Source organism: Dromiciops gliroides, chromosome 2 (assembly GCF_019393635.1).
Source record: "Dromiciops gliroides isolate mDroGli1 chromosome 2, mDroGli1.pri, whole genome shotgun sequence".
In the NCBI taxonomy this organism is placed as follows: Eukaryota; Metazoa; Chordata; class Mammalia; order Microbiotheria; family Microbiotheriidae; genus Dromiciops; species Dromiciops gliroides.
Genome location: NC_057862.1, coordinates 609,025,527 through 609,038,494, shown reverse-complemented (window position 1 = coordinate 609,038,494; position 12,968 = coordinate 609,025,527). Strand labels below are relative to the sequence as shown.

At 40.8% G+C, this 12,968-nt stretch overlaps 1 protein-coding gene across 2 annotated transcripts in view; it reads right to left on the bottom strand.

Annotated features, from left to right (window-relative positions):
- The window catches only part of THADA (THADA armadillo repeat containing), a 458,536-nt gene that overhangs the window by 396,647 nt on the left and 48,921 nt on the right, over positions 1-12,968 (bottom strand). For both annotated transcript variants that reach the window (XM_043990158.1, XM_043990159.1), the window contains exons 20-21: positions 12,169-12,327; positions 9,772-9,929 (exon numbers count right to left, since the gene is read on the bottom strand). In XM_043990158.1, the coding sequence (XP_043846093.1) occupies positions 9,772-9,929; positions 12,169-12,327 (317 nt within the window). The remainder of the gene's footprint in view (positions 1-9,771; positions 9,930-12,168; positions 12,328-12,968) is intronic.

Sequence of the window (12,968 nt, the reverse complement as noted above, 5' to 3'; positions counted from 1 at the left end):
ATTTATTAATCCCTTACCATGTGTAAAGCACCATACTAAGCACTGAGGGAACTAATGGAAAAGTTAGGTAGTCCCTGCTCTCAGGGAGCTCACGTTCTAACGGAGGAGACAATATACATGGAAGGTTTCAGCTTCATGTCAGACAGAAGGGTCTCATGATCTTTAAGGTATATCTGCAAAGCAGATGGCAATTCCTCTTTTCTAATGTCATTTCCATTGATAAAAAAGTCCTATCAGTCCCTGATGTTGAACCACTTGACAATGCCAAGGAGTTGGATGGTAAGAACTTTCCTTCCTAGGTCTCCGGGGGCTGTGGCTGAGGTCCTACAGGGCCCTTTACCAGGCTGCCTCTCCATAGGTACTGTAATCCAAGATCATGCCTGGGGAGGGGGAGTGGAGTGGAAGCATGGCTCTTCCCGAGGCTCTTGGGTTTAGGGTCCTAGCTTGTCTCCATCAGGGTCTAGGGAGACGGGGAGGGGAGTGGGGTTGGAGGTCAAGTAGTAGTGGGGGAAAAAACACAACACCTCAACATATCCTAATGTCTGCTTGCTGTGCCTCTAACTGATGAACATTGCTAAACCATTACATCCTTCACTTTCTTCCATTTCTAAATTTGATTAGCTTTTATTCAATGTTATTTTATGTGACAAGTATTCATTAAATATCTATGTACTCTGCTGTGTTTGTTCACCTGTACAGGACCCCCCCCCCAAAAAAAAGAGCACATGTGTGTATTTATGTGTGTGTGTGTGTGTGTGTGTGTGTGTGTGTGAATACATATTCCCTAACCTCAAGGAGTTAACAATCAACTTTGCTCCTGGATCTGATATTTGTCTCATTTTCTATTCTTTGTAAAATGGCAATTTTTTTTTCTACAAGTCAGAAACCTGAGGAAATTAGGATAGAAAAGGCAATTTAGTCCAGAATATTTCTTCAAGTTGTAAGAAAAGCCTTAAAATATGCCTTTGAATTCAGGAAGTTGGACTAGCTTAATAAACGATATAATATTTTTGAAGAGTCACCTGCTGATATAATTTAAGATGATTATTGGATAAAAACTAGTAGTCATATATACAAGAGGCTTTACTTGGGGCAAAGAACTTGGGATTTGTTTTGAAGCTGGTTAAGTGTACACACCCTACTGACAGGCCATTTTTGAGTAACTAAAAGCAGAAATAAAAGAAACTACAGGAATGCAACAAAACAAAACAAAACAAAACAACCCAGTTAGCTTCACACATTGCAGAAAGGGAGGAGACTGTGACAGAGGGCTTTGGCTGTTTTCTCTAGCAATAAATGCTAAGCGGGCAGAGGAGAGTCAATATGAAAACCCAACCCAATGGCTCATTCAACCTTTCTTCTAAAATTACAGAGGGAAATACAGGCTAAAGCCCCGGGAAGAGGAAATTCTTACAAATCAGTACCTCTTCACATCTGGGACTGAGCACATGGGTGTCATATATCCCTTGGAAAGATCACCAACCAAGCCTATCAATGCAAACCCCTACATTAGGGAAACATCAAGCATGAAACTCAGACACACTCAAGTCAGGAAGCTGCGTGATAAGGTTGCCTGCCCTGCTCACTCCTTAAGGGTCTCGATTTACATCCCTCAAAGGTGGTTTTTATCTCCGTCTCTTGTACAGGGATATTATGAAAGAACCTTTCATTGTGTGATTACACAGTAGGAGGGAATTTTGACAGACCTCTGGATACATGTCAATTTGTAAAATCAAACAAGGAAAGGACAAAGGCAGAGGGGATGTCGTAGTGGCTGTGAGTCAGGAAGGCTACGTTCAAATCCCAACTCCGACACTAGTGAGTGAGCCTTAACTTAACTTCTTTCTATGCCTTAGTTTATTCATCTGTAAAAATGAGAGAGTTGGAATGGATTGTTATGTGAAGTGCCTTCCAAACTGGCCTGTTTTGATTCTGTTAATATGGCACCACATCAGAAATACTTTACTGGCTCTCTTTATAGTCAGAAATCTGCTTTCTTTCCATAGCAACCAAAGTTCCCATTTATTCCTTTCGGTACCTCTTTACCTATTCTAAAATTCCAATACACATCTGTAATCTAGTCACACAAATTGGCAAAGGGTCACAGCCCTTTAAATTAGAAGAGATCCCAAGTAAATCAAGAAATGGAAGGATCCTGCCTTAGTTTTACAGAGAGGCCGCCTAATCTCAAAGCTCATTATCCTCTTAAAATTGGGCACATGCTCTTTTTTCAAGAGAGCAGCTACTAAAAGGGAGAGTAAGACAATGACTGTTCTTAATGTCACTGAGGGAGGCTTTTTTCCTACCCCAAGGGACATTCAAATCTCTGCCTTGCTGTTTATTCTCCTTGGGGATTCAATTTGTAGTTCTGTCAATTGGGTGCCAATTGGGGTCCATGAGACGATGGTGGCAGCAGGGATGTGGCCCCCCCTTATAGCACAGCCAGATTTGCCTGAGAGCAAAGCTCTGTGGAAGGCTGATGCCTCCTTCCAATAAAGGAGTTTCACTCTATAGCCTCCATGTGCTTCAAAGCAACAAAATACATTTTTTAAAAATTTATATTTCTTAACTTTTAAAAAGCATTTCTACACAGAGCAGAACACACACAAAAATTCAGTATGAAACCATGAATCCCTATTTCATAGCACTTGCTTAAACAAAAGTATATGATAAATTCCACACACTTCTTTCCAAACTACCTTGCTTGTCAGTGCTTCCCTCCGAACTTCCTTTATGTTCTCTCCTGTGTATTTAAAAAAAGGTGTTATAGTTTTTTTATTTTTCTGGCATCACTACTGCTAACCTCCTACCCTCAACACCCTCTACCCTATCAAGCAACTAAAAGTAAGAAAAGAAAAAAAAATATAAAACTTTCATAACAAACAAGCAGTGAGCAGAATGAATCCATATGAGGACCAAGTCCAAAAACGTTAAGTCTCTGTACCTTTGTGTTCACATCTTTCTGTTAAAAGGCTGATAGCATGATGAACCATACTTCTTCTAGAGACGTGGTCAGTCGACACTTTCCTCAGAGTTCTATGCTCCTGCAAAATTGCTTTTTGTTACAATCTTCTTGTCCTTATAGAAACTGTTCTCCTGGTTCTGCTCAATTCACTCTGTAACAATTCATATTACCAAGCACTCTCTGAAATCACCTCTTCTGTCATTTCTTATGATGAAATGATGTTCCATTAAATTCATAATTAGTTGAGCCATTCCCCAATTGTCTAAGAAGCAATCAAAACCCTTTAAATTCCAGTTCTTTTCTTCCTTTTCTTCCCCTACCCCCTTTTAATTCTTCTTTTAGGATCAGGAAATTAGTTTTGCTTCTGACTATTCCCTCTCCCATATTATTTTTTCTCTTAACTGTCTCCCCTTTCACTATCTTTGTTTGTATCTGTTGAGCTTGATGTATTTTTTTTTGTGGGGCAATGAGGGTCAAGTGACTTGCCCAGGGTCACACAGCTAGTAAGTGTCAAGTGTCTGAAGTCAAATTTGAACTCAGGTCCTCCTGAATCCAGGGCCAGTGCTTTATCCACTTTGCCACGTAGCTGCCCCCTGAGTTTGATGTATTTCTAAACAAACTGTTTATGTGTGTGTGTTCAACCCTCCTTTGTCCATTTATAAGTGAGGTTCATTTGATGCCCACCCCACACATACTGCCTTCCATGTTAATATATGCTCATATACCTCCTTATGAGAATGAAATTTGGTCCCCTTCTTCCTCCTTTCTACACTACTAGTAAATTCCTCCTTTTTTACCTTCCCTTCTCCTCCTCTTAAAATGCTTAGAACAGATCCAATTTCTCGCTCTCTCCCCAGAACCTCTGTTCTTCTTATTTCTCTCAATAGCCTATGAAGACATTGAGGTTCTGAAGGAACACTCACTTCTCCCCGTTAGAATGGTCATTGATATCTGTAGGGTCTTTTCTTGTTTTCAAGGATTCCACTTCTTAGGTAAGGTGTACTGAGTTCTCTTCTAAGCTTCCAATGCCTTTATTAGTTTTGTTTTTGTTGTTTTTTTTACATAGTCCTTGTAGAGAATCCATTTTTTTTACTCTGAGTCTCTGCTTATGGGTGCTGCAGAATCATATTTGCAATAGTTTTTGAAACTGAATGGTATTGTCTTTGATTTACTCATCACTCAAACTTTAGTCCCTGAAGTAGAGGCTTGTGATAGGGCTGTGCCCCTTGCTGTGCTCCTGTGTGGGGTGGGAGACTCTCTTTGCTCTTGTCCTGGCTCCCCTAGATTCTCGAATTCACCTCCGCCTTCCAGGTTTTTGCCATCATCAAAGAGGAGGGGCCTGCCTCATGTTTAGGCAGCCATCTTGGCAGGAAGCCCAAATAACTTTTTTTTTTTTAATTAAAAGTCAATGAAGCTATGAAACATTTGCCAGTCCTCTTGGAAATCAGTCAGTAAACAAACATCTAATAAGGATTTACTTTGTTTGGGGCTCTGCGCCAAGCAGTGGAAACACAAAGAAAAGCCAGAACACTCCCTGCCTTCAAGGAGCTCACATTATAATAGGAGGGACAAGATGGGAACAGTTATGTAGCAACAAGACACATAACAGTGTAAATTGGAGGTAATCTCAGGAGGAAGTCATTAGAATTAAGAGGGATCAGGAGAGGCTTCTCACAGAAGGTGGGATCTTCTCTGAGACTTGAGAGCCAGGGATGCCAGAAGGCAGAGGCAGGGAAGAAATTCTAACATGAGGGACAGCCCATGAAAATGCCCGGAGTTGGGAGACAGGGCCATTTGCAAGGAAGAGCAAGGATGCCACTGTTAATGAAATCTGGGGTACTTGGAGGAGAGCAGTACAAGAAGCCTGGGGAAATGGGAAGGGGCTGGGTTTTGATGGGCTTTAAAGGCCAAACAGGACTTTCTATCTGATCCTGGAGGTGACAAGATTCCACCAGAGTTGATCAAGTGGGGGCTGACATGTTTGGGCCCGAGCTTTAGAAAGCATTCTTTGTTAGCTGATATGAAGGTAAAGTCCAAGGCTTGGCCAACAGATTGGATGTGTGGAGTGAGACAGAGTAAGGATGACACCTAGGTTTCAAGTCTAGGTGACTGGAAGGACGGGGGAGCCCTTGACCCTAATAAGGAAATTAGGAAGAGGGATGGGTTTTAGGGGAAAGATGAGTTCGATTTTGGACATATTTTTTTTTAAGATATCTACAGGACATCCGATTATAGATGCCCAACAGGCATTTGAAGACTCAAGAATGGAGCTCAGGCAAGAAATTAAGCCTGGATAAATGGATCTGAGAATCATCTGCATACAAGGGATAAGTGAATCCAGGGGAGCTGATGAGATCACCAAGTAAAACAGAAGTGAGGGAGAAGAGAAGAAAGCATAGGGCAGAGCTCTTTGGGTCACCCATGGTTAGCTAAGAGCCAGATGAGGAGGATCTATCAGACAGGCAGGAGGAGAGCTGGGAAAAAGTAGCATCACAAAAACCTAGAGAACAGAGATTATCAAGCAGAAAAGGATGATCAACAGTGTAAAAGACTGCAAAGAAGTTGAGAAGAATTAGGACTGAGAAAAGGCCTTTCTTTTTGGCAAGAGGTCATTTGTAACTTTGGAGAAAACAGTGTCATTAAGGATGAGGTTGAAAGTCAGACTGTAAAGAATTAATGAGAGTGAGAGTAAAGGAAGTGGAAGCACTTACAGTGGATGGTTTTCTCATGGAGTTTAACCACAGATGGGCAGAGAGATAAGAGATGGTAGCTAGCAGAGCTGGAAGAATCGGCTCTAGGTCTTTTGAGGATGGGGGAGAGATGGAAGCAGGGGGTAGACAGAGATAAATTGAAGATAAATGAAAAAGTGGAGATGAGAGAAGGAGCGATCTGCTGGTGCAAACAGGACGGGATGAGATCGCTAGCGCAAGCAGAGGGGTTTGCCTTGGTAAGAAGGGCCACCTTTCTATGTGAGACAAGGGGAATGACAGAAAGCATCTGAGAAATGAGAGCAGGAAGGGAGACCTTCTCAGTGAATGGCCTCAATTATTTCAATGAAATATGAGGAAGGCTCTCAGGTGAGAGGAAAGGAAGAAAGGGAATCATTAGAAGCTTCAGGAGGGGCAAGAGGGTTTGGAAAAGCCCCATGCAGTGAGGGGGATAGTGAATCAATTAGGAAAGCGTTGAAGGATTGCCTTGTGGCAGTGAAGACCCAGTTGAGATTATTCGACATAAAGCTGAAGTGAGCCCCCCTCAGTAAGGTTTTGCTTCATGATTTTCCCAGGCTCCGTTCAGCAGTACAAGAACGGGAGTGAAAGGAGCGGATGGTGGGAATGATACAAGTCTGGTGCCTAGCAAAGCCTGATTGGCCACAGGATAAGGGGGCTAGGGACTCAAGGGCAGAGAACAGTGTAGAGTTGAACTGGGTCAAAGAGAAATTACGAGGGGCCTTGAGAGGGTCCTTGTACGACATTAAAATCATTCCTTCATTTTTCTTTCTTTTTCTTCTCCTTTCCCCAATAATGAGTGGGATGCAACTTACTACATAACATTCAATAACTATAAATAAATATAAGGATCCAATCAATGCAATATTAAACAGCATCCAAGATCACAACTGGATGTCAGATTTGAATTTAAAGGGTACTATAATTTTCATACCAGAGTTCGGGTTGTCTGTGTGACCAAAGTACTGGTGAATGTTGCATTATGTAACAGGATTCTGAGCAGTTAGTTGTGTGACAATTCAATTTTTTTTTTTTTTTTTTGGTGAGGCAATTGGGGTTAAGTGACTTGCCCAGGGTCATACAGCTAGTAAGTGTCAAGTGTCTGAGGCCAAATTTGAACTCAGGAACTCATGAATCCAAGGTCAGTGCTCTATCCACTGCGCCACCTAGCTGCCCCCACAATTCAATTTTTGTAAATAAAGCCTATTTTAAATATATGAATAGAATATTCTGAAGGAATCTAAAAGGAACCCATGATTAATTGGTGGCTCTCTAATCTCTCCTTTTCCAATCTGGCTATTCCTGAATCAGGTTTTAGTAAACTGGTACACACCTATACATACCTAAAGTACAACAGGTTTAGAAACAAAGGCGACCAAAAATTGCACAGGATGACACTTTTACTCCAACTGGCTCACTCAATGGTGAGTGGCTTCTAAAATATTCTAAGATTATTATTAAAAAATTCTAAGATTATCACACGAACTGCAGCATGGAAAAATGACCGGTCTCCTTTAGCATGGAAGCTACTGTCATGCAGATAAAATGGGCCCATTTTACATAGGAAGCCAACTATAAACAGGGCAAGAGAAGTTGCTTTCGTTTATATGACTTTCCTCTTTGTATGGGCATCTACTGATAATTATGGTAAATGTATGTCTCCATAATGGGCTCTTCATAAAAAGAAATCGAGTACCAAAGGAGATATAAAATGTTATAGGATTATAAGTTTCTCATAATGAGTACTGTGGTTCTAAATAAAGGTAGGCTACATACAAGAACAGATTTTCTTTCTCAGATTTGGCAAAAGAAAAACAACTTTCTCTTATGTCAAAACCAAAACAGAGCACGTGGTCACCACACCCGCATGGGAGAACACATGTGTACACACAACACACACATACGTGCGCACACAGGGAGGCTGTTTTTACAAGTCCCTGGAAATAAAAGTTGAGAAGTGCAGAGAAGGGAGCATTCGCATATGTTTCCCTCTTAGCAAGATGGCAAACACCGGTGAGGCAATCATTAATCATGCCTAGATTCCACCCTGAAGATGTTGGCATTGGCACCACGGCCACTTGGCCGGCACTGACTGTGTAACTTTAGGACACAGATGCCTGTTTGATTTGGAAGGAACCAGGGTACATGATGCGGGGAAGGCATGATACTACTCTCTGCACTTCTCTATCTCAGGGCCTTGCGACATTACAAAGCCAGCTGCTAACCATATGAAAACACCAAAGTTAGAGACAGTATGAGAATCCATGGTACTTCTCATGTACTATCATGGAAGGAATAGGGGAACAAAGAAGTGCAGCCACATATGATATCCTATTATTTATTTTGTTCTAGAATGCTGCAACACCTTGGGAAAAAGTAAATATTTATTTTCATTTGAAAAATGTTAAACAGAAAATTCGTGTTGCATATCTTTGCTGGAAAATCATTTTTGTTGAAACCATATGGAAAGGAAAGGGGAATCAATTAAAAACAGAAATCTAATAAATCTAAAATATTTCCAAATGAAATGCTTGTGGTAAGCTAATTTCTTGTAAACACTGCAGTCAAGTCACTTGAATAGTCCCAGATGGTGAACTAACTTTGTGGTCTTAAGCTAAAAGTCAGCCAAAAAAACTACACTTTTATTATCTATGTAGTAGGAAACATGAGATTCACAATCAATCAATATTGTGCTTTTCTTTTTCTTTTTTTTTTTTTTTGGCAAAACTCTCAGGGCTGTATGAAGTCTTACTGAATAGGCAAAGTTAGCCAAAACCTAAATTCTGGTGTATGAAGAAGGAAAAAAAAAGTCAGGATGATGAGTACCTTTATTAACGTGCTACTAAGTCAGGTCCCGGGAAGGTACTTTTTAAAAATCATAGCTTTGCTGTGCATACCCCTTGACCCAGCAATACCACTTTTGGGTCTTTTTCCCAAAGAAATCATGGAAAGGGGAAAGGGACCCACATGTACAAAAATATTTATAGCTGCTCTTTATGTGGTAGCAAGGAATTGGAAGTTGAGGGGGTACCCATCAACTGGGGAATGGCTGGACAAGTTGTGGTGTATGAATGTAATGGAATACTATTGTGCTGTAAGAAATGATGAGCAGGAGGAGTTCAGAGAAACCTGGAGGGTCTTGTGTGAGCTGACGATGAGTGAGATGAGCAGAACCAGAAGAATATTGTACACAGTATCATCAACATTGAGTGTTGACCTACTGTGATGGACTATGTTCTTCTCACCAATGCAATGGTACAGAAGAGTTCCAGGGAACTCATGATAGAAGAGGATCTCCAAATCCAAGAAAAAAAAAAAAAGAAAAAGAACTGTGGAGTATAGATGCTGATTGAACCATACTATTTCTTTTGTTTTTGGTGCTGGTTTTTTTTTCTATTTTGAGGTTTTTCATCATTGCTCTGATTTTTTCTCTTATAACAGGACTAACGCAGAAATAGGATTAATGTTATTATGTGTATATATATATATATGTATGTGTGTATAGATATATACATATATATCTATATATATGTATATGTACATAGATATATAGATATAACCTATATCAGATTACCTGCTGTCTAGGGGAGAGAGGAGGGAGAGGAGGGAGGGAGAAAAATCTGAAATTGTAAAGCTTGTATAAACAAAAGTTGAGAACTATCTTTACATGTAACAGAAAAAATAAAATACCTTATATGTTAAAAAAAAAATCATAGCTTTGAAACACATATACAAAGGCAAGTAGCCATCTTGAGTTCCCCTTAGTGATTTTTGTTTTGTTTTGGTTTTTTGTTTTGTTTTGGTGAGGCAATTGGGGTTAAGTGACTTGCCCAGGGTCACACAGCTAGTAAGTGTCAGGTATCTGAGGCTGGATTTGAACTCAGGTCTTCCCGAATCCAGGGCCACTGCTTTATCCACTGTGCCACCTAGCTGCCCCCCATCCCTTAGTGATTAATTACATGAAATTTTACTGAAGAAAACGTTTCAAAAACGACAATTTCTAAAGTTGGGTCGAGAGTAAGTTTCTGACTCAGGCTCTGCTTTGAAATGACACTGAGAAGAAAACAAGAGCTTGCCTACCTGCTCCACTGTCACTAATCCTCCAGGAGCTTCGGGCATAGACTTCAGGGGCACGAGCTGGCATAACATGCCTAGGAGCAAGGCCACTTCTTTCATACTTCTCCAGCAACAAACCAGCACTGCCTGAGCTGTGACATCGCATGACTGTCCTTCTTTACCTTAAAAAAAAACATTGACAACAACACAGATTAGATTGAGCAACATGTACTGAATGGTCACTATGCTCACAGCACAGGGTTGAAGGCAGTGCTGCAATAATAAAGACCGACACTTTTGGTGTCTGCTTGAGGAAGGTAAGACATGTACTCAAATAAGGACTTACAGATTAGAAGGTGATAAAGTGCCCTAGAGATACATTAGAGAGCTGACAAGGAGAAAGTACTGGGGGCTGAGGGGTTTGGGAAGACCTCATGAAAGGGGGCCTTTGAGCTGGGTGGACTTGATAGCACAGGTGAGGTATCAATAGGGCAAGATGGAGGTAATGGGTGGGGAGGAAGATGTAGCAATAGAAAACAGAGTAAACAAAGATACAGAGGCAAAAAAAAAAAAAGACTGAAAAAAGTGTTCAAGGAAGAGCAAAGAAACAAATACAATCTATTGCACCATTAAGTCGAGTCTGAGAAAAAGTTTATTTGTGAATGCTTTATGAATTAAGTAAATCAATTCCTTATTTTTCAAATGTATTTAGTTGTTAAGAATTTATTTCATTTCAAATTTATTAATTAAAAACTATTAGCAAACTTAAGTTTTTTCCTCTAGAAAAGAATAGTTCTTTTGATGGGATTACAAAGTGCACATCATTATCTAGTAACTTGGTCCAGGTGGCTCTTACATCGGTCAGAAGACAAGATAAAGCACACTGAAATAAAAGTCAATCCAAGGGAGCCCAGAGTCACATTTCACAGAATCTGAGGGCTGGAAGGGACCCCAGGGACCATCTAGTCTACCTCAAGCATACGCAAAAGGAACTCTAACATGTGTAGAGATGCACATGACATATCCTACTAGAGAGATACTTAAGTCCTGCCCTCAATCTGAAAACTACAATTTGCACTTGCTGATTTTCACAGGGACACATTCCAAATTGATAAACAAATGTTTCTACGATGTAGCAGCAGCCCCACCTAGAGGGCAGCCAAGGCATCCTCGGGTGTTACTGGGATCATTTCCCTGTGCTAATACTATCACAGCAAGAATATGACCATTTCAATCTAGTCAGTGCAAGTGAAAACCAATAAATCCCTAAGAAACTCCCAGCTTCTAATATCCTTTTACAACATGGCAGAAAGTTCCCTAACGTTGCCTAGTGATTACACAGAAAGCGAGAGCTGAAATGCTGGAGTCTTGACATGACACAGAAGTCCCCATTATTCCATCCTAAGGAGAAAGGTTCACTTTCCTTTAAAAGTCTGTCTGATTTTAATGACTCCTGAAGCAGATTATCATGAAACACAATGCTGGCGGGAGCTGAACGCTTCCCCAACCACAGATGTTCATCAGGGACTCACCAACTTACCCGGCAGGAGCCCTCTGCCAACTCTCCCAGCACATTTTTAGGCTTCCAAGATAGATTTCACAAATCAAGGCTCTTTCATTAAGTGACCTTGTATGATGCCCTGGGAAGCAACCCTGCATTCTCCAGGCCAGACCACGGCACTCAAAAACAGGGCCCACCAGGCAAGACAGGCATCCAGTGCTGGCCCAGTAATATACTCATTCTCTCATGTGAAGTCCAGACCAGCTGAGTTTGGAGAGGCCTATCCTCTAAAAAGCTGACCACTAGGAGATGAATTTTTCTACCAACAACAATTCACAGACTTTCTACAAAGGCAGAAAGGGGTTGTAATTTGTAATGGTGGAGGGAGTTATGCATACCAACCCATCAATCAAGTCACAAGAATTTCCTGAACACTCAACTATGGCAGGAACTAAAGATACAAAAATGGCTCGGTCCCTGTTCTCAAGGAGTTTCAATTCTATGGGGAACAATGAAAGCATAAGTCCTTGAAGTAGGTATGTTGCATGGACAGTCTCACAATTAAGAATAATGCAAGCACTACTTTCTAGAAACATTCTGGTTAGAATAATAACAATAATAATAAAGTTTGCCAAATTATCTCACTCAATCTTCACAACAACCCCATGAGGTAGGTGCTATTATCAATCCCATTTGACAGAAACTGAGGTTAAAAGAGGCTAGACTAGTCCAGGGCCACACAGCTGAAGTCTGAGTCAGAACAAGTCCTTCTCTCCTGCCACTGCACCACCTGGATTCCTTGTTAGACCTCCATCCTGACCCCCTGCTAAAAAGGCAATAACCAGAGGATGTTCAGAACCTCACAGTCTACTTCACAAGCACTCATGGGGGATAAAATCTCTAACCTATAGTTGTATTACCTTTCATTTTTGCAGACGTAGTAATCATCGGCACCCCAGCAGTGAGGTCCTCAAAATGAAGACCGTTATGGTTTTTTGTCATTTTGACCTGGTTGAAATAATCATTTGTGTCTCGAGGCTGAATCTCATTGAGTATCATCTGCAAACGACTTGCTGTTTCTAAAGCAGAGAAATGATAATATGTGAAATTGACAAGTCAGTGGATTTCATGTAACATACAGATCTTCCCTTAAGGGTTCATGGTCCCCCAAAGCATAACAACTCCATCCAACGCTTCATTACTCACACCAAGAAGGAGCCAGGTATGAATCAGCAGGGGCTGCTGATGAGTGAGGTGTATGTGGGTGAGCACCCATGTGCATGTGAATAAGTGCACACCAGCAGCACACACCAGCTGGATAGTAGAAAGTGAGGAAGAATGCCCCCATGGGGCGAGGGGTAATCTATAGCAGCTGATCTTCACTTTTTTGTATGGGATAGTCCCTCTGGCAGTCTGGTAAAAGCCAGGAACCCCTTCTCAGAATAACATTTTTAAATACAGTAAATGAAAAACAGAGGGTTACAAAGGAAACCAATGATACTAAAATACCATTACCCAAATATTCATGCATGCATACATACATACATACATACACATATAAAGTTCATAGGTTAAGAACCCCTCTTCGAGAAATCAAAGCCATCTATTGCCATATGAAAAAATGTTCTAAATAACTACTGATTAGAGAAATGCAAATTAAAACAACTCTGAGGTACCACCTCAAACCTATCAGATTGGCTAGTATAACAAAAAAGGAAAA